General features: G+C 45.3%; 1 protein-coding gene across 1 annotated transcript in view; it reads right to left on the reverse strand.

The window, feature by feature from the left end:
- Nucleotides 1-290: 290 nt before the first annotated feature.
- Nucleotides 291-27,574, reverse strand: part of LOC125519147 (putative L-gulonolactone oxidase 1) — a 39,425-nt gene continuing 12,141 nt past the window's right edge. Inside the window, 3 exon segments of the mRNA XM_048684032.2 lie at nucleotides 291-395; nucleotides 510-785; nucleotides 1,068-1,261. Of these exon segments, the coding sequence (XP_048539989.2) occupies nucleotides 291-395; nucleotides 510-785; nucleotides 1,068-1,261 (575 nt within the window).

A 27,574-nucleotide genomic window follows, 5' to 3' on the forward strand; every position in this document is an offset into this window, starting at 1 on the left:
CAAGGCATATCTTGCAATAGTAAGGCTAACACTAGACAAGATAGCAAATACGAGCATAGCATAAGTAGCACAATCATAAGCTCACTAAGATAGAATAGAGTGCATATGTCTTACACCATATGAAGGATAAGTCTCAAAGGCGCAAACCAAAACAAAGCAACCGAGGTCCAAACGACAAAGCAAACACCAAACACGACACGACTCGCAAGCACGCAAATCCCTACACTCTCTCCCCCTTTGGCATCGAGACGCCAAAAAGGCAGAGAGGACACCTACACACAAGGGGTGGCTCAGGCAGAGAAATCATCCCAACGCTCCTCGTGCTCCGTGTCAGACTCGGCGGCGGGGACGGGCTCCACGATGTCCTCCTCAGAACTAGTCCACTTGAAGCCTTGCTTCGCCATCCATTCAGCCTCTAGCGTGATGGCATCCTCAGAACCGCCAGAGACGTCCTCTCCAAAGAGCCTCATAACCTTCTTGTCGCGGCGGCGACTCTCCTTGGATGCCACATGAGTCCTGTACTGCCCCTTTGCTTGCATGCAGAAAAGAGTCTTCATCTTCTCCTTCAGCTTCTTGGCCCACGAGGGCTCAGAGGAAGGCTGGGAAGACCTAGCAGCATGGTCCTCAGCAACATCCTCTGCTTGAGCCTCCTCCTCATCAACACCCCTCCTAGCAGCAGACGCCTTAGCACGAGTAGTAGTGTTGGCCCAGTTGGGCTTGACGCGGAGACTGGTGGACTCATGCCGAATCCAGTCTGGAGCAAGGAACTCATCACCAGGGTACAACTTCTCCCAAGTCGTGGGGATCAACAGAAACAAGTATGGTCCATAGATAGGTACCTTGCGGGTGTACACCGCAAACCGAAGCTCACACCACATGATGTGTGAGACATCAAGTGGCTGAGTCTGAGACGTACGAGCCTCCTCGCACAGGAGCATCATGTCCACCAGATAGGCATGAACATTGTCCTTGTTACCAATGCGAGGGAACAGAGTGTTGCAGAAGATGCGATGCATGATATCCAGAAAAGAGTTCAACACCCAAGTCGACTTGCCACTGGGAAGTACCTTCTCAACATAGAACGGCTGAAGCTTGTTCTTGCTAGCAGACTCAGAATTGGTGTTGGGGCGAACACCAACGAGTGTGTGGAGCCCGTCATCAGGAACGTGGAGCAGATCCATGAACTCCTTCCAGGTAGCAGTCAATTGACGGCCATTGGTCATCCAGGCCATCCTCCGCTCATCCCCGGGGTGAAAGTGAACTGAGGCAAAGAACTGACAGATAAGCTCAGGGTCATAGTTAAGGTGGAAAGAGATCACATGTTCAATACCGAACTGCTCCACCAAATCCAGAGCTTCTCCAAAGTAGTCACGAAACTTGTCCTTCCTCAAGTGATTCATGTCTATCCACTTGACATCCACGTAGGTGTTTTGCTTGTTCTTGATGACATCCAGATAAATGAGAGCCTACTGCTTGGTCCAAAACAACTCATTGCCTCTGAGGATAGCACGAGCATTCACATAAGGGTTGATCTTCTGGCGTTCGATGTGCTCAGTGAGGGGAATCTCGTCCATGCCCTTAGCAGGTTCCTTTTGCTTGCTGGCAGTGGTCTTGACATTACGCTTGGGGGCACTGGAGCCCTCTGGTGCTTCATCTTGAGGATTGCGCGGTCGCTTGGAGCCAGTGTCACGACTGGGATTGGAACGGCGAGAGCCACCACCTAAGACACAAGAGAAAGCACACACAAAGAGCGAGAAGAATCAATGCAAAGACCACGGCAAAGCAAGGGAAACAGGTAGAAAGCATACGGGATAAATGCCACGAGGAAGATGGGACAACAACGGTAGTGCCGCCTGGTCGTGCGGTACTAAAATTTTAGTATCGCTCCTAGTCACGGTAGTACCGTGTGAGGATACGGTAGTACCATGGCTTGGAGCGGTAGTAAGACCTTAGTGCCACAGAACGTGCGATAGTACCGCACCGAACGGGCGGTAGTATCGGACAAGCGGTAGTACCGCACCAGAAGCACGGTAGTACCGCACCGCGTCAGATCCGAACCTACTTTTGAATCTGAGAAGACGCGCGAAACCACGGCGGAACTACGGTTGATCAAATCTACCACAGACAATATATCAAGTATAATTTCTACGCAACACTACTCTCCTACAACCTTCTCTTGCAAAGATTTGGCCTAAAATCTCAAGAACACATGCATCTCCCCAAAAACCTAGAGACAAGAGAACCAACTAGAAAGAGAGGGATTTGGGGAAAAACCTTGGTCCATGGCAAGAGGAAGTGGTGGGGAACGATCCCACCGGTCGGAATCCAAGGAGAGCAGCCGGAGACGGAGATCCGGCGAGGGACTCCGGCCCCGTTCTTGAGCGAGAGAGAGAGAGACGAAGTGGGGAAAACTTACGAATGGGTATGGGGGAGTTAGAACCCCCCTGTTCCCGTCCTTATCCCCCACGCGCCTCTGACAGCGCGGTAGTACCGCGTATCATCGCGGTAGTACCGCTTGGGCGGAAGAACCGCACCGAAGTGGTAGTACCGCTCTCCCAGGCGGTAGTAAAAAATTACTGTCGCACTAGGTGCGGTAGTACCGTGCACTCCATGAGCGATAGTACCGTGGCTCACCGCGGTACTACCGTGGGCTCAAGAAGAAGCATTTTCCAAACACAAGAAAAGAGAGGTCTTCGCGAGGAAACTTCACACAAACAAAACACCACAAAACAAACTCAAACACGAAGAGAAGAAGGGAAAACACGACAACAAGAGACGACCACGAGACACTGCCTCTTCAAGGAGAGGGCGGTGGCCGGAGCCACCTATGTTTGAGTCAATTGGTATGGCACCGCAAAGAATTATCCTTGGGACCATGACCAAAACTCGTCTTTGAAGCACAAGTACCATCAAAAATGGCTAATGTGAAAGATTTGATCAATTTATGCATAATGGGGGGAGGGAAAGTTCATTGAGAGAACAACACTCCCCCTATGTCCATGCCTACATCTAAACAAGACAACAAGTTGAGTATGGTGGGGTGTGCAAGGGTTCAAGCAACATTGCTCGAATCAATGATATTTAGCTCATTCCTTAACTCGCGAAATCTTGCTTCATCCAACGACTTCGTGAAAAATATCTGCAAGGTTATCCCCTCGCCTAATGTGATCCCAGATGAAGTGATACCGAATCTCAATATGCTTCGTCTTGAAGTGTTGCACCGGGTTGAGAGAAATCTTGATGGCACTTTCATTGTCACACCAAAGAGGCACTTTGTCACAAATGACACCGTAATCCTTTAAAGTTTGCCTCATCCATAAGAGTTGTGCACAACAACTACCGGCTGCTACATACTCTGCTTCGGTGGACGAGAGAGACACACAACTTTGCTTTTTGGAAGACCAACTTACCAAAGAGCAACCAAGGAATTGGCACCCTCCGGAAGTGGACTTCCTATCCACTTTGTCTCCCGCCCAATCGGAGTCCGAATACCCTACAAGCTTGAAGTTTGCTCCTCTTGGGTACCATAAGCCAAAGTTTGGGGTATGAGCCAAATATCGAAAGATTCGCTTGACCGCCACATAGTGACTTTCCTTAGGTGCGTCTTGAAACCGTGCACAAATTCCCACACTCAACATGATATCCGGTCTAGATGCACAAAGGTAAAGCAAGGATCCAATCATGGAGCGATATACCTTTTGATCCACCGCTTTACCATTGGGATCTATGTCAAGTTGGCACTTGGTGGGCATTGGAGTGAAAGCCGGCTTGACATCACTTAGCTTGAATCTCTTGAGCATGTCTTGAGTGTATTTGGCTTGGTTGATGAAGGTTCCTTCTCTTCTTTGCTTCACTTCGAACCCTAGAAAGAAATTCAACTCTCCCATGGAAGACATCTTGAACTTTGAGGTCATGAGAGCGGCGAATTCCTCATTGAAAGCTTTGTTAGGGGAACCAAAGATAATGTCATCAACATATAGTTGGCATACAAACAACTCCCCTTTGACCTTCTTAGTAAAAAGAGTGGGGTCGATTAGCCCAACTCAAACCCACGATCTTGTAACAACTCGGTAAGGTGGTCATACCACGCATGTGGGGCTTTTTTAAGCCCATAGAGTACCTTATCGAGTTGATACACATGATCGAGAAAGTAGGGATCCTCGAACCCGGGGGGTTGCTTGACATAGACCAACTCATTAATAGGACCATTAAGAAAAGCACTCTTCACATCCATTTGTTGCAACTTAAAGTTGTGATGAGAAGCATAAGCAATCAACAAACGAATGGATTCAAGGCGAGCAGCGGGAGCAAAGGTTTCACCGTAGTCGATACCCTCGACTTGGGAGTAGCCCTGTGCCACCAATATTGCCTTGTTGCGAATGATGGTCCCATGAGCATCTTGCTTGTTCTTAAATATCCACTTGGTTCCAATGACATTGTGGTTCCCCGTTGGCCTTGGCACCAATCTCCACACCTTGTTGTACTCGAAGTTGTTGAGTTCTTCATGCATGTCATTAAGCCAATCCGGATCTTCGAGTGCTTCATATACCTTTTGGGGTTCAACACAAGAGACAAACGCATGATGTTCACAATAGTTTGCCAATTGTCTACGAGTGCTTACACCCTTTTTAATGCTTCCAAGTACATTCTTCATGAGATGACCCTTGGTGGAGAGCTTGGAAGCAATCTTGGCGGCACGACGCTCCAATTCCTCCTCGGTGGTGAGTTGAGGAGCGGTCACTTGATCATCTTGAGCGACGTCTTGAGCTTGTTCTTGATCTTGAACTTGCTCGGAGGAGAGAACTTGACCTTGGGCATCACTTGGTGTGTCAACACCGTCTTGAGCATGATCTTGCCCTTGGTCTTGTTCATGAGGATGAGGGCCTTCACTTTGTTCTTTGGAAGCGTGTGGGCCTTGGGTTGGTGATGGCTCCACTTGAGTGGAGCATTGTCCTTCTCCTTCGGCCACAAGGGGTTCCTCAATGGGTAGGATAAAACCAACACCCATTCTTCTTATGGCTTGAGGAAGAATTTCATCACCTACATCACAAGTGCCACTTTGCTCCACTTGGGAGCCGTTATTCTCATAAAACTCCACGTTACACGTCTCCTCAATAAGTCCCGTGGATTTATTGAGGACACGGTAAGCATGAGAGTTTCTAGCATAACCAACAAATATGCCCTCATAAGCTCTAGCCTCAAATTTAGACAACCGAACACCTTTCTTGAGAATGAAACACTTACACCCGAACACCCGAAAGTACTTAAGGTTGGGCTTGTTACCAGTGAGTATCTCATATGGAGTCTTGTTCAAGCCCTTGCGGAGGTAGAGCCGATTGGATGCATGACACGCGGTGTTGATGGCTTCGGCCCAAAAGTTGTATGGAGACTTGAACTCCGCCATCATGGTCCTTGCCGCATCCATCAATGTCCGATTCTTCCTCTCCGCAACACCGTTTTGTTGAGGGGTGTAAGGTGCGGAATATTGATGATTGATCCCCTCATCACTAAGAAACTCATCCAAGGTGTAGTTCTTGAACTCGGTGCCGTTGTCACTTCTTATTGTCAAGATCTTTGCATTGTGTTGATGTTGTGCTTCATTTGCAAAGTCAATGATGGTTTGTTGGCTCTCGCTCTTCCTCTTGAAGAAATACACCCAAGTATATCTTGAGTAGTCATCCACAATCACCAAGCAATACTTCCTACCCCCAAGACTATCAAAGGATGGAGGGCCAAAGAGATCCAATTGAAGGAGCTCCAAAGGCCTCTTTGAGTAAATGATAGTCGTGGGAGGGTGAGCCTTCTCATGAAGCTTTCCTTCGATACAAGCACTGCAAGCACGATCTTTAGCAAAACTAACATTCGTTAGTCCACGGACATGGTCCCCCTTGAGAAAACTTTGCAAAGATCTCATATTGACATGGGCTAAACGGCGATGCCAAAGCCATCCCACATCAACTTTAGCCATTAGGCATGTCGCAGTCTTAGTGGGTCGCTCCGAAAAGTTAATCACATATAGACCGTTCTCGACATGCCCAACAAAGGCTACTTTAAGAGTCTTTCTCCACAAGAGGGCCACGGTATCAATATCAAAGAAAGTGGCAAAGCCCATGATTGCAAGTTGACGAACGGAAAGTAAATTGTATGCAAGGGACTCAACAAGCATGACCTTCTTGATCATGAGATCATGAGAGATGACAACCTTGCCAAGTCCCAATACCTTAGAAGATGAGGCATCACCCCACTCGACATTGGTGGGCATAGATGGAATCTTGTGCACGTCCACCACCAAGTCCTTGCTTCCGGTCATATGATTTGTAGCTCCACTATCGAGCAACCATGATCCCCCACCGGAAGCAAACACCTACAAGAGATCAATTCTTGGTTTTAAGTACCCATTTTGTAATGGGTCCTTTTATGTTAGTAACAAGGGTCTTGGGAACCCAAATAGACCATTCAATGTACTCATGAGGAGAACCAACAAATTTGGCATAGACATGCCCATCACTAGCACGACATAACACATAAGAAGGATTAAAGTCGCCGGCTTCGTTGGGAGGGGTGGCATTGCCCTTTTTGACACTGCCACCCTTCGCATTGTTCTTCTTCTCCTTGGAAGCACTCTCTCCCTCCTTCACAAACGTTTGCTTGAGAGGAGGAGGTCGTTTGGTCTTGTTATCCTTCTTCTTGTTCTTGGGGTTGGGTGCGAACCCAATCCCCTCCTTGGCCACAACTCCCTTTTGATTTCTCAAAAGGTCGTTTAGGTTCTTCTCACCTTGTATGCATGACACAAGGCCTTTCTCAAGTTGCTCCTTCAACTTAACATTCTCCTCAATAAGATGCACATGCTCACAACAAGGGTTAGTAGCATTTGCATTATCCATTAACACCATACGAGGAAAAGTGGCTTTCTCCTTTGTTAGCTTCACTTGGAGTTGATCATGAGACTCCTTGAGGGTAGCATGAACACCCTTCAAGACTTTGTGAGCCTTGTCGAGAATGTCAAACTCCTATTTGAGTCAAGCAAGATCAACCCCAAGCTTTGCCTTCTCGGAGTTTAGCACACGAGAAACAACAAGCGCATGATCAAGATCTTTCTTTAATTTAGCATGATCATCGTTGTGAGACTCCTCAAGAGACAAACGAAGACCACGCTCTTCCTCAAGAGCATTGGAAAGATCCAAAATCTCATCGGCATAGTCACGACTATGCCCCTCCATCTTAGAGATGGTATCTTCGTGAGCCTCGATCATGTCATTGGCTTCACCAAGTTGTTCCAAGAGAGCAACAAAGTGATTCTTGGATTTACCCTTGAGTTTACCCATAAAGGCCTCAAACTCATTCACCTCCACATTAGTTCCCTCATGTTTATCAATGCTATCCGTCGAAGAAGGATGATTAATGATGGTAGTTTTGATGTTGGGGGGTTACCTTGTTGGTGGCTTTAGCCATGAGGCACTTGGCGGTGATGCTCTCATTGGGTGAGTCGAAGAGAGACACCCGTGGAGTTGTTGCAATGGCAACGGAGGCCATGGCAACCGATTCACCATATTCATCATCGTCATCATCCTCATTGTACTCTTCTTGTACCACCAATGCCTTAGGAGGGGTCTTCTTGGTGAAATTGCTCTTGTTGGGGAACGAATTGGCCTTGTCCTTTCGGATGAGCTTGCCACCATTGTCTTCCCTCTTCTCACAAGGGCACTCCACAACAAAGTGGCTTACATTGCCACAATTGAAACAAGTCCTCAATCGTTGCTTGCCCTTTGTGCCACTTGAATTGTTCTTGTTGAAGTTGGGCCTTGAGTTCTTCTTGCTCCAAACTTGCCTTGAAGCAAGGGCCATGTGTTCATGATAGGCATACTTCGTATGTTCGAGGTTGCTCTCCTCTTCTTCCTCTTCGTCCTCTTCCTCCATACTAACCTTGGCCTTTAGAGAAAGGTTGGGTTTCTTTACTCTTTGAGAGCGAAGTATCGCATTGTCGGCGGTCTTGTCCAAGATGCTCATAGCAACGAACTCATCCAACACATCACTTGAGGACAAGGTGTGGAAGTCCGGCCTTTGACGAATTACGGAGGGCATGGCTTTGTGGTAGGGCATCATTGCCTTGAGGAATTTGCGCTTGATCCAATTTTCATCCGTGTCCTTGCTTCCATGATCTCGGAGCGATACCGCGAGTTTGGTTACCCTCCGATAGAGCTCACGATATTCTTCATCTTCTTTCATTGCAAACTCATCGGCTTCATCTTGCACCACTTCATAGTTGGAGCGTTGAATGCTTGCGCTTCCCCGATAGAGGGAAACCACTTGGCGCCAAGCATCTTTGGCCAAGGAGTAAGGCCGGAGATGAGGAAGGTCTTCGGGTGGGATAGCTTCTTGAATGATGAAGAGAGCATTCTCATTGAATTGATTATCCACGGCTTCTCTAGGAGTGAAGTTGCTTCGGTCATGCGGATAGAAACCTTCTTCAATGATTCTCCAAAGGTTAGTGTTCACATGATTTAAATGATGCTTAAAACGATAGAACCAAGAGTCAAATTCAACATTCTTCTCAATCTTAGGGGCCGGCCCGACATGATTCAAATGAGTGGAAGGGAGAGGTCCACCATATACAAGTGGAGGTTCCACATGGGCAAAGATGGTGCCACTCTTACCACTAGTAGGAAGGGCTTTCTTGCTAGTAGCTTCCCCCTTGTCGGAGGTAGCATCTGTCACCTTGTTGGCGGGATCACCCACTTTCAACGGTGTGGTGGAAAGTTTAAGATCTTCTAAGAAATCTTTAAACATGCTTTTGACCTCGGTCTTCATGGAGGTTTTCAATGTGTCCAACGCCACATTGAACTCCTCACGAGAGACCACGGTTCCCCCATCTCCCGTAGAAGATATCAGATTTGCACCGGAGTGCTCCTCCTCACCTTCTACGACTTCAACCATACTCTTCGAACGGTAAAGTCCTTAATAAAGAGATGAGGCTCTGATACCAATTGAAAGGATCAATATAGTTGACTAGAGGGGGGGTGAATAGGCAACAAACAATTTTTAGCTTTTCTTTAACAATTTCAACTTTGCATCAAAGTAGATTGTCTAGATATGCAACTAAGTGAGCAACCTATATGACGCAACAAAGATAAGTACACAAGCAAGCAATAGATATATCACAAATAAGCTTGCACAAGTAAAGGCATGAGATAACCAAGAGTGGAGCCGGTGGAGACGAGGATGTGTTACCGAAGTTCCTTCCCTTTGAGGGGAAGTACGTATCCGTTGGAGCAGTGTGGAGGCACAATTCTCCCCAAGAAGCCACTAGGGCCACTGTATTCTCCTCATGCCCTCACACAATGCGAGATGCTGTGATTCCACTATTGGTGCCCTTGGAAGCGGTGACTGAACCTTTACAAACAAGGTTGGGGCAAACTCCACAACTCAATTGGAGGCTCCCAACGACACCACAAAGCTTCACCACAATGGACTATGGCTCCGCGGTGACCTCAACCGTCTAGGGTGCTCAAACACCCAAGAGTAACAAGATCCGCAAGGGATTAGTGGGGGGAATCAAATTTCTCTTGGTGGAAGTGCAGATCAGGGCCTTCTCAACCACTACCGAGCAAATCAACAAGTTTGATTGGCTAGGGAGTGAGATCGGGCGAAAATGGAGCTTGGAGAAACAATGGAGCTTAGGGTTGGAAGAGATGGTCAACTAGAGGAAGAAGACACCCCTTTTATAGCTGAGGACAAAAATCCAACCGTTATCCACCTACCAGCCCGCGACCAGCGGTAATACCGCAAGGCCATGCGGTACTTCCGCTCCTGACAAGCGGTACTACCGCAAGGCCATGCGGTACTACCATGAGGAACCGCGGTACTACCGCAGCAGCAGCAGTAGCTAGGGCAGACCTGTAGCACAAGGGCTGAGGACGGTACTGCTGCAGGCGCGGTACTACCGCTCCCCCTTGCGGTACTACCGCAAGGCAGGAAACCCCTAGCCTGGGAAGAGCGTGGATAAAAATACATCCGTGCCTACTTCCGCTGGAAAATGGACGAAGAAAAAATCCGGCACAGTACTACCGCAGAGGAGCGGTACTACCGCCTTGCAGCTGAGCCAGGCCGCGCACGGTACTACCGCGCAAGGGATGCGGTACTACCGCGGTGGCGCGGATGTAAAAAATTACATGCGCCCCTACTATCGCGATGGAGCGGTACTTGGCCTGGGGGCCACGGTACTACAGCTCCAGAGGAGCGGTACCACCATGGGCACCTGCGGTACTACTGCACCGTAGTATGGTACTACCGCGGGTGCCTGCAGTACTACTGCTCTCCAGGGAGCAGTACTACCGCAAGCCCATCAACAGCAGCCAGGACAAGGCAAAGAGGAAAGGAGGGGACAAGGAAGAAAACGTGTACGTGATGATTCCACCCGAACCTTTCCGACGCAGACCCCCTCTTAATAGTATGGCTTTCCTATGACTCAAGTCCACCAAAAAGAAACGTAGAAAAACGACGTCTTCAATAGTCTTCGAGGGACACCAAACCGTCTTGTGCCTAGCAATGAAACGCCTGGGAAACTCAAGACACACGATTAGTCTGCAAAAGCATTTTCATCAATCACCAAAACACCTTAGGGATAAATATGCCCTTACAGCATGTTTACTAATAAGTTTAAGTTCACCTTTGACATTAGCCATATAATCACCCAAGTGTTCAAGCATATTTGAATTGTATTTCAATTGTCTACCAAAATAAGCATTAAAATCTTCTTGCTTAGCCATAAATTTATCAAACTCATCTAAGCATGGGCTAGCAAATTTAGTAAATGGGATTTCAGCTTTATCATATCTATAGAGAGAATTTACCTTTACTACCTGTGTCGGGTTATCAAGAGCATGAGTTTCTTAAATAGTTAATGGATTAAGATCATATGTTTCTTCAACGGGCGGTAAATTAAGACCATGTATTTCTTTAATAGGAGGTAAATTCTTAACATCTTCAGCTTTAATACCCTTTTCTTTCATAGATTTCTTTGCCTCTTGCATATCTTCGGGACTGAGAAATAGAACACTCCTCTTCTTCGGAGTTGGTTTAGGAAGAGGCTCAGGAAATTTCCAATTATTTTCATTTGTCAACATATTATTCAATAGAATTTCAGCTTCATCCGGTGTTCTTTCCCTGAAAACAGAACTAGCACAACTATACAGGTAATCTCTGGAAGCATCGGTTAGTCCATTATAAAAGATATCAAGTATTTCATTTTTCTTAAGAGGATGGTCAGGCAAAGCATTAAGTAACTTGAGAAGCCTCCCCCAAGCTTGTGGGCCGGGAGACTCTCTTCTTCAATTTGCACAAAATTATATATACCCCTTAAAGCAGCTTGTTTCTTATGAGCAGGGAAATATTTAGCAGAGAAGCAATAAATCATATCCTGAGGACTCACAATCAGGATCAAGAGAATTAAACCATATCTTAGCATCACCCTTTAATGAGAACGGAAATATTTTAAGGATATAAAAGTAGCGAGTTCTCTCGTCATTAGTGAACAGGGTGGCTATATCATTTAATTTAGTCAGATGTGCCACAACAGTTTCAGATTCCATAGCCATGAAAATGATCAGATTCAACCAAAGTAATTATATCTGGATCAACAAAGAATTCATAATCCTTATCAGTAACACAGATAGGTGAAGTAGCAAAAGCAGCGTCAGGTTTCATCCTAGCATTTAGAGATTGCTTATTCCATTTAGCTAATAACCTCTTAAGTTCGTATCTATCTTTGCAAGCTAAAATAGCTAGAGCAGCTTCTTTTTCAAAAACATAACCCTCAGGAATAACAGGTGAGTCTTCATCATCACTTTCATCAATATTATCAGATTCAATATTTTCATTCTCTCTAACCCTAGCAAGTTGTTCATCAAGAAATTCACCAAGTGGCACAGTAGTATCAAGCATAGAAGTAGTTTCATCATAAGTATCATGCATAGCAGAAGTGGCATCATCAATAACATACGACATATCAGAAAAAATAACAAAAGCAGGTTTAGGTGTCGCAAGCTTACTCAAAACAGAAGGTGAATCAAGTGCAGAGCTAGATGGCAGTTCCTTACCTCCCCCTCATAGTTGAGGGATAAATCTTGGTTTTTGGATCTCTCAAGTTCTTCATAATGATAAGCAGATATAAATCCCAAGTGACTCAAAGAATAGAGCTATGCTCCCCGGCAACGGCGCCAGAAAATAGTCTTGATAACCCACAAGTATAGGGGATCGCAAGAGTTTTGAGGGTAGAGTATTCAACCCAAATTTATTGATTCGACACAAGGGGAGCCAAAGAATATTCTCAAGTATTAGCAGTTGAGTTGTCAATTCAACCACACCTAGAAACTTAATATCTGCAGCAAAGTATTTAGTAGCAAAGTAATATGATAGTAGTGGTAACGGTAGCAAAAGGTAATGATAGCAATAGTAATGTTTTTGGTATTTTGTAGTGATGATAGCAATAGCAACGGAAAAGTAAATAAGCAAAGAACAATATATGGAAATCTCGTAGGCAATGGATCAGTGATGGAGAATTATGCCGGATGCGGTTCATCATGTAACAGTCATAACCTGGGGTGACACAGAACTAGCTCCAATTCATCAATGTAATGTAGGCATGTATTCCGAATATAGTCATACGTGCTTATGGAAAAGAACTTGCATGACATCTTTTGTCCTACCCTCCCGCGGCAGCGGGGTCCTAATGGAAACTAAGGGATATTAAGGCCTCCTTTTAATAGAGTACCGGAACAAAGCATTAGCACATAGTGAATACATGAACTCCTCAAACTACGGTCATCACCGGTAAGTATCCCAATTATTGTAACTTCGGGGTTAACGAATCATAACACATAATAGGTGACTATAGACTTGCAAGATAGGATCAAGAACTCTCATATATTAATGAAAACATAATAGGTTCAGATCTGAAATCATGGCACTCGGGCCCTAGTGACAAGCATTAAGCATAGCAAAGTCATAGCAACATCAATCTCAGAACATAATGGATACTAGGGATCAAACCCTAACAAAACTAACTCGATTACATGATAAATCTCATCCAACCCATCACCGTCCAGCAAGCCTACGATGGAACTACTCACGCACGGCGGTGAGCATCATGAAATTGGTGATGGAGGATGGTTGATGATGACGATGGCGACGGATTCCCCTCTCCGGAGCCTCGAACGGACTCCAGATCAGCCCTCCCGAGAGGTTTTAGGGCTCGTAAAACACGATGAATTCTTCTCTCTGATTTTTTTCTCCCCGAAAGCAAATATATAGAGTTGGAGTTGAGGTCGGAGGAGCTCCAGGGGGCCCACGAGGTAGGGGGCGCAGCCCCCACCCTCGTGGACAGGTGGTGGGCCCCCTGGTCTTCATCTTTTGCAAGGATTTTTTATTATTTCTGAAAAGATGTTCCGTGAAGTTTCAGGTCATTCCGAGAACTTTTGTTTCTGCACATAAATAACACCATAGGAATTCTGCTGAAAACAACGTCAGTCCGGGTTAGTTCCATTCAAATCATGCAAGTTAGAGTCCAAAACAAGGGCAAAAGTGTTTGGAAAAGTAGATATGACGGAGACGAATCACGGGGCCAAGAGCAAACAACAATGCTGACCACTTTGGGCCATCAACTGAGGAAGAGATGGAGGCCGATTTGAAAAGGATAGATGCCGTGGAGGAGGATGAAGAAGTTACTTCTCGTTTCCGAGCGGGGTTCACTATGGGGGAACTACAGAGTTCGGCTATTCCAAACTTGGTCATCCCTTCCAATGTTAGATTTCTTTCTTATGAAAATATGAAAAAGAGTGTTACTTGTTCTCCCGCAGCTATGCAACATCCTTGGGTGAAGGGAGCTTTAGTCGTCACGGGCAAGCTCCGTAAGGAAATAATGGACCTTAAGCAGCAAGTCAATAAGCTCGAAGAAGAGAATCGTATCCTGAGGGGCATCATCGCCAAAAATATCACATCACCACCCCCCGAAGAAGGAGACATAAACATGGGGGTCTGGCACTCCCCTTGGCAACTGCCAAGTTTGGGGGAGTGCCCCGGTATCGTATCACCATCACTTTTATCTTTTCCGTTTTTCTTAGTTCGATCCTTTTGGTAATATCTTGATCTAGTAGAATAAAGTTTTAGTAGGATCTAGTTGTGAGTTTTGCTTTATGATCCTTCTATGTAATCGAGTCTGTGAGCTATATATAATAAAGTTTAGTGTTGAGTCAAGGGCTTGATTATTTTGCTATGATCTTGAGGGAATAGAATAAAAGAGAAGAAATAAAGAGATCATATGGATCTTATGGAGAGTAATGACTTCACATATAAAGAGTATGATGAATAAAAGTTGTTGAAAGTTGACAAACATAGTTTTGGTCATTGTTGCAATTAATAGGAAGTAATAAAGAAAGAGAGATTTTCACATATAAATATACTATCTTGGACATCTTTTATAATTGTGAGCACTCATTAAAGTATGATATGCTAAAGATTTGACGTTGGACAAGGAAGACAACGTAATGGGTTATGTTTTCTTATATCTGAGATAAATTATGTTGTCATGGATCATCCAACATGTTGAGCTTGCCTTTCCCTCTCTTGCTAGCCAATTTCTTTGCACCAAGTAGAAATACTACTTGTGCTTCCAAATATCCCTAAACCCAGTTTTGCCATGAGAGTCCACCATATCTACCTATGGGTTGAGTAAGATCCCTCAAGTAAGTTGTCATCGTTGCAAACAATAAGAATTGCTCTCTAAATATGCATGACTTATTAGTGTGGAGAAAATAAGCTTTATACGATCTTGTGATGTGGAAGAAATAAAAGCGACAGACTGCATAATAAAGGTCCATATCACAAGTGGCAATACAAAGTGACGTTCTTTTGCATTAAGATTTCGTGCATCCAACCATAAAAGCACATGACAACCTCTGCTTCCCTCTGCGAAGGGCCTATCTTTTATTTTTGTCTTATACTTCATGCAAAGAGTCATGTTGATCTTCACCTTTCCTTTTTACATTTTATCCTTTGGCAAGCACAATGTGTTGGAAAGATCATGATATATATGGCTAATTAGATGTGGGTTTTCATGAACTATTATTGTTGACATTACCCTTGAGGTAAAACGTTGGGAGGCAAAACTATAAGCCCCTCTCTTTCTCTGTGTCTGATTAAAACTTCATAACCATAAATATCGCGTGAGTGTTAGCAATTGTGAAAGACTAAAAGATGGTTGAGTATGTGGACTTTCTGAGAAGCTCTTATATTGACTCTTTCCTATGTTATGATAAATTGCAATTGCTTCAATGACTGAGATTATATTTTGTTAGTATTCAATGAAGTTTCTGATTCATACTTGAGTATGTGAATGAATTGTTACTTTAGCATGGGAGATCATATCACAACACACACACACACACACACACACACATATATATATATGTTGCTGTTCTAAGAATGATCATGATGCCCTCATGTTCGTATTTTATTTTATCGACACCTCTATCTCTAAACATGTGGACATATTTATCGATATCGGCTTTCGCTTGAGGACAAGCGAGGTCTAAGCTTGGGGGAGTTGATACGTCCATTTTGCATCATGCTTTTATATTGATAATTATTGCAGTATGGGCTGTTATTACACATTATCTCATGATACTTATGCCTATTATCTCTTATTTTACAAGGTTTACATGAAGAGGGGGAATGCCGGCAGCTGGAATTCTAGGCTGGAAAAGGAGCAAATATTAGAGACCTATTCTGCACATCTCCAAAAGTCCTGAAACTCCACGGGAATTATTTTCAGAATATATAGAAAATATTGGGCGAAAGAAGTACCAGAGGGGGCCACCCACCGTCCACGAGGGTGGAGGCGAGCCCTACCCCCCTGGGCGCGCCCCCTGCCTCGTGGGCCCCCTGTCGGTGTCAAAACCGGCGGATCTCGGGTAGTGGGTCCCGAACTGTGCGTCTAGGCCAGATGGTAACAGGAGGCAGGGAACACGATGTTTTACCCAGGTTCGGGCCCTCTTGATGGAGGTAAAACCCTACGTCCTGCTTGATTAATATTGATGATATGGGTAGTACAAGAGTAGATCTACCACGAGATCAAGGAGGCTAAACCCTAGAAGCTAGCCTATGGTATGATTGTTGTATGATGAAGTTGTATATTCTATCGACTAGCCTGGCCCTGGTTTATATAATGCACCAGAGGCCTAGGTTAACAAGAGTCCTAGCCGAATACGCCGGTGGGGAGAAGTCCTTGTCTTGATCGCCAAGTCTTTGTGGAATCTTCCTTGTATGCAGCAGCTGTCCGAACTGGCCCATGAGTATACGGCCATGGGGGGCCTTGGCCCAATCTAATAGATCGGGAGATGACTTGGTGAGCACCCCCTAGTCCAGGACACCATCAGTAGCCCCCTGAACCGGTCTTCAAGTTAGGGACGCTCCTCGATTCTTCCGAATTGTTCTTCATCTTCGGTCGTCGGTCTTGAAAACTGGTTCAACAAATCTTCTCATCTTCGATCTTGAGGATCGCCAAAATGCATTCGGCGAGTTTATACGCCGGGTATCCGAGGAGCCCCTTTAAGTTTCCGGCCTTTATCAATGCCTTGTTTATTTTTATGCCACACCTCGGGTTTGAAGTTGTTCCCGGGAGGCGGGGTCCTCTTGCGTCCGAGCTCCAACGCCGTACTGCATTCGAGGTATCTTTTGCAGCCGAGCACCAACGCCGGACCGCTTCCCAGCTCTAGCGCCGGAATGTATCTGAGCTCCAACGCCGGACTATGTATCCGAGCTCCAATGCCGGACTGTATATCCGAGCTCCAACGCCGAAATATATCCGAGCTCCAATGCCGGACTGTATATCCGAGCTCCAACGCCGAAATATATCCGAGCTCCAACGCCGGACTGTGTCCAGGCTCCAATGCCGGACTATATCCGAGGTGTCATATCACCTTGGTTCAAAAAAGTTGAAGGAGTTTAGCCGAGCTTAATGCCGGAAAGGCCCTCTATGGAGCCAGCCACTAGCGCCCGAGCTTTATGCCAGACTGCTTCCGAGGTGGTGCACCACCCCGACTATTGGCCGATTTTTTGTCAATATTTTTATTGGTGCAATTTATTCTCCGCCGAGATATATAGCCAGTAGCCCTCAAGGTGTGTATCGGTCTAAAACCGAGATGCACATGAAGGATGACATAAGACCGCTGGTCCCAGTAGCCGCTGAGACTCAGGTTGATTTGCAAAATAGGCCTGAGGATCAAGTCCAAGCTCGGCATAATACTTCGGGACACTAAAAGCGGCGTGCTCAGTCCTCGAGACTCGGGTTGGGTGCGGCCGACCAACCTGAGGATCAAAATCTCCTCGGAAACTATATTGCACATAAAATTTTCTGCATTGGACAAGCAATGCAGTAGCCCCCGAGACACTGGTCGGGTGGCAACACCAGATCAGGGGATCGATGTGCCCCTTTAATATTTGTAAATAATAAGCCCGAAGCCCAGTAGCCCCCGAGCCTTAATGCGGGCACGGGTGGCCGAATTAAGGATCAATATCCATAGTAAAATCACAAATTATGTGTAATGACTCTATGTATCCAAGTACTTTACGTCATTAATGCTCGGATCCGCATTGTACAAAACTTTGTTGACCGACCATCGGCTTCCACCTCCTCGGCCAGTAGCCGAGAAGTGTTTGTCCTACTTTATAAAGCCTTTATGAGGGCAAAGATTTACAACAAACAAGGCAATCTGGCCATACGGTTTTATAAACAAAGGTACGCAGAGAGTTATATTACTGTTTAACAGAAGAAATGTCTTCCAAAGAAAATAGTCCCGCTATCGGTTCCTTTCTTTGGGTTGTCATGCTAAGCATGATCATTAAACCTCAGCTCTAATGTAAGAGCAAAATATTGAGGATTTAGTTTGGGAGGCCAGTTAATAGCCCCCGGTAGTGTTCGGCGACAGTCGGGGTCAAGCCGTAAACACTTCGGCCAATGTTATGAACGGCCCATCATTTAACATAGTCATCGGTTCGCTGACCAGTTTACGCTTATTGTGAAAGTCAGTTTTCGGCTTTCTCCACTGAGGTGCTTAACCATGTGAGCTGGAAACACAATCGCAGTGGTTCTCCCTTTGCACGCCTAGCCGAATAAAATGGAACATAGGAAGCAAGTGCAGGAGCCGGGCAACCCAACTATTGAGCGAAGACACAATTCGAAACCGATGCATATATAGCAATATCTGAGAATGTTTTTGCCGAATCCCTAAAGGTGTCCGGCGTTGCACTGCGAGACTAATGCTGGAAAAGCACAAATAGTTTAAAAGTGCCAAAAAGCTTGGAAAACCAAGAAACGTCAGTAAAAACATGACGTCCGAACAATATCAAGTGTTCGGTGCCAATCCAAAAGTTGGTCTTAGAAAAAAGAAGTGCTTCTGTCGTGCTTTAACATGATACATCCTATCTCAAGACTTCGAGCAGGTCAGCCTACGGCTTCAACCTCCTATCCCGAGGGCGGAGTACTTCTCATCAGGCCAGTTTAGCAAACTAAACTCTAGCGGCTTTGAGAGAGAAATTAGGCTCCCCGGCTAGTGACCGCACACTCGTGTCGAAAAAAGGAGTGATAAATAATAATAAAACTTTGCAACGACTAAGAAGAAGAACACTTATTATAAAACGGCTCAAATAAACTTAAGAGCCCCCAAGTGACTTCGGTAGAAGAATGATTGCACGTACCGAAATACTTATATCATATCTATGTTCAACCGAACTTTAAATGCGTCTTAACCGACCGTCAGCTTCTCCCTCTTCGGTCAAGGACCAAAAAGTGTTATGTACTCCATCGGTCGAGAATATCGATGGTGTTTCCAATAACCAGGCAATCAGGCCATAAGGCTGTAACAGACAAAGCGCGCTCAAGGAACTTATGCTATATTACCGTGAAGTGTAAGAAGCATCTTCAAAGAAAATAGTACCCCCACCGATACCTTTCTTCGGTGCTCATTATTATTATGAGACTTGTGCAATAGATTTTTTGTACTCATGAGTTCCGTTGTGTGCCGACCATCATTGAAAACTATAAGAGCGCTAGCTTTCGGCTTCACCCAGTCTGAGGTCCGGCTCGGTTGACCTGATCGTGACAATCGCAGAGGTGCTCCCTTTACTCCCTAGCCGAACAATCGGGAACGTAGGGGTAAACACAGGAGCGAGGCAACCCAGCTTGCAAATCGCTTAAGTCAATATGGTGCATATTGTGGCGTAATACACGAATAAGGAACGAAGCCATACAAGTATAATCATATGCAACAGGAAAAAGCTTCATAAAGGAAGCCCCCAAGTAAACGGGGTATTTGAATTTATGCGTCACAAACAAAGTTTGGACAAGGAAATTTTTTACAAGCAACTTTTTTCCAAAAAAGTATAATACTTGGTCGAACCGAGCACAAGTTAGAAATTAAAGCTTTGAGCATGAAAGCGACTTAGCTGGTTAATGTGTTCGGTATTGATAACGCGGTCCGAGCTTGATGCGGGGCAAGGTTCCATCCCCCAAGCCGGTCCCGAGGTGGCGGAGCGGAGAGCTCGACACGCCGAAGTGGTGACATAGCACGGTCAATGCAGACCGGCAGAGTGACGCCTAAGTCCCCGGATCATTTCCCTGTGCACAAAAAATAGTGCAAACCGGAGATAATAGTAATAATGATAATTAAAAAAATGTTGCATAATAAATAATTTATGCAAAGTGAGGAATAGAAGAAATATGGCCTGGCGCCGAAGTCAATGTCGATGCAGGGCGTCGGCGTGATGTAGTAGAGGCGTGGCAAAGCCTGAATTCACAGGTCGGTCCGAGCTCCGGGTGCGGCGTTCGCCGGACTATGTACGGAAACTGATCGAACCACCACGCGACCGTCGTTAATGCGGTCACCATTTGATAGACCTGTGTACATATCATGGACAAACCAGAGTAATAATTCCTTGGGAAAAATGAACCCAAACAAGCAAAAAATACTGGGATTAATAGCACCTGGTTTATTTGTTGTAGCAATCCGAAGGAAGGTGATTCCCAAAATTGGGACTCGCTCAGCACACCCACTGCCTGATGGGCGATAAAACGATGGCATGGCAATGCTGTAAAGGTTGACTCGCCGAGGCAAAGCCCTCGGCCCAGCTAACGTGACGGAGCTGGTCGGCTAGTGACGCCGAAGCGTCCGGAGTAGGTTGATGAAGAGATGGCGAAGCCCCCGGTCCAGCCGAGATGTCGAAGCCTCGACATCAGCCGATGAGTCGAAGTAGGTCGGCGTGATGGACATCAGTTTGAAGAAGCAATAGTGCGGCCCTGTCAATGCAGGTCGTGACGTGGTCGATGCCGGCTTGATGAAGCAACCGTGCGGCGATGCTGGTATGCCCGCTCCGTGTAATCCGTGGGTCGGCGATGTTGGTGATGATTTATCCTTCGCGATGCCGGACTCTTGTTCGGCTTGCCGAGATGATGATCCGAAGAAGTTGAGCTCGGCTCAACAAAGTGACGCCATGTCTAGCGCAGGTCGGCAGCCGTGGAGTAATATTGCCGGACTGGTTTGACACCAGCATGATGTTGAAGATCATGTTCAAAAGATCTTAAAGTTAGTGGGATGTGTTCGGCAACAAAACACAATACCCCATACAAAACTTCCTTCAAAAGGGATGTCCGAAATCCCGTTCATAATAAAGATGAACTCGGGTCGAATTCGTTTTCGCGCAGAAAACAGATCCGAAAAGTGATGCACTAATCGGAAGGTTCCCGGAGTTTGGACGGTCGGATCGAGCTGAAATTTTGAGAGGTGGTAGATATAGGAATTCCGCAGCCGATCAACGGTTGGATCTTTCAAAGGACGTCCGAGCTAGAAGCTGGACACCACGCCCTAAACTCATCCAAATTCCCATCCAGATTTGATAGGGCTCCGGTATATCGTGGATTGCCAGAGATTCCTTCATCGGAACTCGACGAAATTTTCCAGGGTTGTTATAGACTCAATTCCGCACAATTACACCAAAGAGATCATCAAAGCGATACTCGAGGAGGTGGTGGTGGCAGATACGAGTTCGCTGTCCAAAAAAAACAGCACGGTTGCTTGAGGGCAATGTTGACGTTGAGCCCCCGAGCTCCATAGATGATTCCTCCGTGATCTTGATAAAGGTCGGAGTTGATGTTTGATGAAGGCCCTCGTCCGAACATGGTGATCCGAACACGGGACGCAATTCTTGGTCGAACCAAGGTGACCAGTCGAACTGGTGACGAAGACGCCGAAGTCGCAGTTGATCTGCGGGCGAGCCATCGATCCTTTTGTCGATCACACAGCGGAACTCTCAATGAAAGCACCAATGTCGGTGTCAAAACCGGCGGATCTCGGGTAGTGGGTCCCAAACTGTGCGTCTAGACCGGATGGTAACAGGAGGCAGGGAACACGATGTTTTACCCAGGTTCGGGCCCTCTTGATGGAGGTAAAACCCTACGTCCTGCTTGATTAATACTGATGATATGGGTAGTACAAGAGTAGATCTACCACAAGATCAAGGAGGCTAAACCCTAGAATCTAGCATATGGTATGATTGTTGTATGATGAAGTTGTATATTCTATCGACTAGCCTGGCCCTGGTTTATATAATGCACCAGAGGCCTAGGTTAACAAGAGTCCTAGCCGAATACGCCGGTGGGGAGAAGTCCTTGTCTTGATCGCCAAGTCTTTGTGGAATCTTCCTTGTATGCGGCAGCTGTCCGAACTGGCCCATGAGTATACGGCCATGGGGGGCCTCGGCCCAATCTAATAGATCAGGAGACGACTTGGTGAGTACCCCTAGTCCAGGACACCGTCACCCCCTGGTAGCCCTCCAATGCCATCTTTGGCTATATGGAGTCTTTCGTTGGGAAAAAATCATAAGCAAGCTCACGGGACAAAACTCCGCCGCCACGAGGCGGAACCTTAGCGGAACCAATCTAGGGCTCCGACGGAGCTGTTCTGCCAGGGAAACTTCCCTCCGGGAGGGGGAAATCATCACCATCGTCATCACCAACGATCCTCTCATTGAGAGGGGGCAATCTCCATCAACATCTTCACCAGCACCATCTCATCTCAAACCCTAGTTCATCTCTTGTATCCAATCTTTGTATCCAAACCTCATATTGGTACATGTGGGTTGCTAGTAGTGTTGATTACTCCTTATAGTTGATGCTAGTTGGTTTACTTGGTGGAAGATCATACGTTCAGATCCATTATGCATATTAATACCCCCTGATTATGAACATGAATATTATTTGTGAGTAGTTACGTTTGTTCCTGAGGACATGGGAGAAGTCTTGCTATAAGTAGTCATGTGAATTTTGTATTCGTTCGATATTTTGACGAGATGTATGTTTTCATCCCTCTAGTGGTGTCATGTGAACGTCGACTGCATGACACTTCACCATTGTTTGGGCCTAGAGGGAGGCATGGGAAGTAATAAGTAGATGATGGGTTGCTAGAGTGACAGAAGTTTAAACCCTAGTTTATGCGTTGCTTCGTAAGGGGCTGATTTGGGTCCATATTTTCATGCTATGGTTAGGTTTACCTTAATACTACTGTTGTAGTTGCAGATGCTTGCAATAGGGGTTAATCATAAGTGAGATGCTTGTCCAAGTAAGGACAGTACCCAAGCACCGGTCCACCCACATATCAAATTATCAAAGTACCGAACGTGAATCATATGAACGTGATGAAAACTAGCTTGACGATAATTCCCATGTGTCCACGGGAGCGCTTTACTTTATATAAGAGTTTGTCTAGGCTTGTCCTTTGCTACAAAAAGGATTGGGCCATCTTGCTGCACCTTATTTACTTTCATTACTTGTTATTCGTTACAAATTACCTTATCACAAAACTATCTGTTACCAATAATTTCAGTGCTGGCAGAGAATAACTTACTGAAAACTGCTTATCATTTCCTTCTGCTCCTTGTTGGGTTCGACACTCTTACCTATCGAAAAGGCTACGATAGATCCCCTACACTTGTGGGTCATCAACTTTCCTAAAGGATTTTTTGTGAGATTGCCTAAAGGATTAGGTTCTTGGAACAATTGTCACCACATAAAGAAAGGAGGCAAGAGGTTGGACTCAATGTTTTTCCCTTTGGGGTCGCATTGAAAAATAGACCATAGGAAAAAATGTGTGCTAATTCTACAAAAAAAACTGTATAGGAAAAATTCATAAGAAATGGAATCCTTGAAAAAATTATGGGATTTATATGGAATAAAGATAGGCCCTAGCATTTTCATAGATGAAGTTTGCATGTGTATTTGATGTTGTGTTTTGAAGTCATCTCACATCTATATAGAAACGTTTTTAGTTCCTTGATTCCAAAAAAAGCCGATGAGTTTCATTGCTTTTGGAGGTAATTGGATTACATTGTTAGTTGAAACCAATATGTTGTGTTTGGTTCAGTTGGCCCGTAATGCCCACGTATTTGCATTAGAGGCCTATTCAAAGTCGATATTGTGTAGGTATTGTCGAGTGAACACTAACCTCTGCCGAGTGTAACACACTAGGAAAACTTGGAATTTGTCGATTGTTATATGTCGTCAAATGTATTTTCCAATGCACTCGGCAAAGTTTGTTGAGTGCCCGAGATAATACACTAGTCAAACAAGACATTTTCGGTAGTGTACCATACATTGCTAGCCATGCCCTTCCTGCCCTTGTTGCAGAGGTATACTTTTTATTTGAGGTTTCATGCACACATCTATCATTCTTGTCCATCAGGCTACAAGTTTTAATCATCAGGATTAACTCCTGACCATACCTCTATACAAGCACATTTTCTTTGTACAAGTTTTGACATTCAGATTGCAATTGGGACACTGAATTTTCTTCCTATTGAACTTCTGCTTGGGCTTCTCCATATTGGGCTATGGGTTCATCCTACCTTGCTCATGCGAGGAGCTCTGGCTCTTCTCCTTCCTAGATCCACTACCAGACACATCATATGAGTTCTCCCCCTAGCGCTCAAGGCCAATCACTAAGCATGTGTTAGCATCAAGTGCTCATCTTCCATGGTATCCCTAAAGTTTAAATTTAACCTTTCATCATTCATCTTGTATCGCTTGATGAGATCCTAAATTGTGAGCGAGAGTCTTCACATTGATGCATTGCTCAATGTCAGACGTGATCAACGTATAACATGGAGAGGCGGCACGAAGGAAACGACATACAACCAAAGTATCATCAATTTTCTCACTGAGTTAATGATCATGGTAACCTCGATGTGAAGTTGTCCACAGACTTGCCACTTTCCACCCTCGAGATCTTTTACTTCCTGTGAAATTCTTGTTGGTTCGTCTCACGACCGTGATCACGATCACGGATGACCTTGATGATATACCACATTTCTTTTCACAGTTTCCTTTGTAGTGAAATGATGCATCTTTATTCTATCACCAATGGGGTTGACGGTATCCCAAATTTCGTGGCACTTGAAGGTTGTATTCTTCTTCAAAAGCCATATGTTTTAGTCCTTACGCTCCAATATGGAGTATTACCACATGGGGGTGCGAATTCGGTAGGAACTGTAAGTGCATCTAGTGCCCCTTAGTGATTTTGGTGTATTGAAGACTTATAGGTTAAGGTAATGATGCGTTTGTGAGTGTACACAGGTCTATAAGCCTATGAGGAGTTTGATATTTACAGAGAAAGTCGACCCCTAAAAATGAAGTTCTTCGACTGAAGACTTTGAAATTCTGAAGACTTTGAAATTCTGAAGACTTTCTGAAGACTTTGAAAGTGAAGAAATTGATGTAATCCTGAAGACTTGGTATTCATTCGAGGAACATGAAGCATGAAGACTTTTGTTTTCGTTGTTTCATTTTCTCTTTCTTGAGTCATAGGAAACACCGTACTGTTAAAGGGGGTCGAGGAAATACAAAGGAAAAATTTTCATGTGATGCTCAACTCAAATCCTACACCTACCAATCCCTTCGAGTGAAGCCATTGGAAATCTCATATAGTTCAGTCAATTTCTTCAATGACAAAGACGAAGTTCTTCTGGTCTCTGAGGAATTTGTTCTGACTGAGGAGTTAGGAATTCGCCAGTGCGGATTGCCTACATAGTGAGGAACATGATAGCCCTGAGGAATTTGATACTCAAAATTCCGACCGTTGTTGTGCTATGCGCCAGCTATCCCAAAATATCTACCCACCTAACGGTCATATCATTGAAGGGCATTTATGTCTTATCATGTCGGGCTACTCCCTAGGCTATAAATAGCCGCCCCCTACAACCACTAGCTAGTTGGCTGCTCTGAGAGAAACTGACACTTGTCATTTGAGAGCATCCCATCCTTCGAGGACTTTGAGTGAAAATCATCAAGTGAGGAAAACCCAAACCCAAACACCTACAAACCCCAAGTGATTGAGCATCACTGAAGAGATTGATCCTGCATGGATCCGACGCTTGTTACCTTTGAAGACTGTGCATCTTCCAGGCGGTTAGGCGTTATGGTCTAGAGCATCCAAGAGGAAACTGTGGATCGCCGAGTGACCGAGTCTGTGAAGGTTTGGAAGTCACCTGAAGACTTACCACGAGTGATTGGGCGAGGTCTGTGTGACCTTATCTCAAGGGGAATACGGTGAGGACTGAGTGTTCTGGACTGCATGTTCAGAACTGGGTGTCCGGGACTGTGTGCCCTCAGGTTTAAATACCTAGCCGCCCTAACCAGACGTACAACTGTCGCAGCAGTTGGAACTAGTCTACCAAATCATTGTATTCACCAAGCTACCTAGTTCCATTTCCTCAACCCTTTCATTTCCTCATTTCTGTGTTGTGAGCTTGTTCATATCTATTTAAAGACTTTGACTAAAGACTTTCTCAATTTCCTCAGTTCAATTTCTTCAGTCTGCTTGTCTTCATCCTGTGTTATCCTGTGTTATCTTGTGTTTACGCTTTCTATACTCTGTGCCTGTTTTTCATTTCATCATGAATACCATGCTCATGTTCTGTTATGTTTACTTCTGAGTACTTATTCCGCTACAACTAGTTCTTCACTCAGGAATTTCCTCACCCTAAAATTCCTCAGTGAAGAATTCATAAAAATCGCCTATTCACCCCCCTCTAGTCGATATAACGCACTTTCAATTGGTATCAGAGCAAGGTACTCCCTTGTTCTGTGTGATTTTGGTTTAACCGCCTGGAGTTTTAGTTATGTCGACCGCAGGTATGATCAAGGTTTCTGCTGGGTGTCCTACCTTTGATGGGACGGACTACCCCTACTGGAAGAATAAGATGCGCATGCATCTTGAGGCAATTGATAACGATATTTGGTACGTTGTGGAGAATGGTGTTCCCTCTGTCACTCCCACCATCAACGCTGCTGATGTGAAGAGATTCAAGCAACTCGACTCTCAAGCGAAGAATATCATATGTGGCCATCTGAGCAAAGGGCAGTATGGCAGATTGAGTGCTTTGGAGACGGCTAAGCTTATCTGGGACAGGCTGTCCAAGGTCAATGAGGGAGTCTCAACACAGCGTGACTCTCGAGTTGACGTTCCTCGAAATCTCTTCAACTGCTTCAAAAGACTCGACAATTAAAATGTTCAGCAGGCCTTCGATCGCCTCACTAACATCTCAAATGAGCTTCAAGCACTTGGTGCCGCTGATATCACCGACCATGAGGTGGTGACGAAATTGCTGAGATCGCTTGATTCCTCATTTGATACCTTGGCATTGATGATATAAGAACATGGAGACTACAAGTCACTTGATCCCACCGATATCCTCGAGAGACTAAACACTCATGAGTTCCAGCTTGCTGAGAAGAGATATCTCTATGGACCAAGCTATGGTAAATCACGGGCTCTAAAGGCCAAGGCAGTGTCTGAATCTGATGGTGAAGATTCTAATAGCAGCCTTGGTGACCCTTGAAGAACCGAGCTAGGAGCTAGCTATGCTCGTAAGGAAATTCCAAAAGTTCTCAAGACGTGTTCGCTTTGGTAAATCCTCAAGAAGTGGTGACTTGAGAACAGATTCCTCATCCCATGATTACAAGAAGAGACTCTGCCACAAATGCAAGAAGCCTGGACACTACATTCAAGATTGTCCTCAGTGGGAAAAGGGATCAAAGAAGAAGAAGTACAAGGATTACAGTTCTGATGATTCAAAGAAGAAGAAGAAATCTTCAAAGTCCTCGTCATCAAAACCTTCAAGGTCCTCATCTCACAAGAAGAGCAGCTCCAAGAAGGCTCGGGCATTCATTGGTAAGGAAATGGACTCTGAGGCTGAATCTGAGGAAAATAAGGAAGAGGAGGAATCTGAGGAGTCAGACTCTGGTGTGGCGAGCCTAGACCTTGCTACCGCGTTCGTCAGCAAGTCCATCTTCAACTCTGAAGAAAAGGACCTCCCCAACACTACTGATGACGGCGATGAGGACTACGCTCCCACCTATTGCTTCATGGCAAAAGGCTCAAAGGATGATCAACCCAAAGCCACTAAGTGGGTCCTCGATAGTGGATGTACAAATCACATGACTGGTGACAGGAGCTTATTGATGGACACTGCTTTA

This window comes from Triticum urartu, chromosome 7A, assembly GCF_056163025.1.
Source record: "Triticum urartu cultivar PI428250 chromosome 7A, HENAU_Tu73, whole genome shotgun sequence".
In the NCBI taxonomy this organism is placed as follows: domain Eukaryota; kingdom Viridiplantae; phylum Streptophyta; class Magnoliopsida; order Poales; family Poaceae; genus Triticum; species Triticum urartu.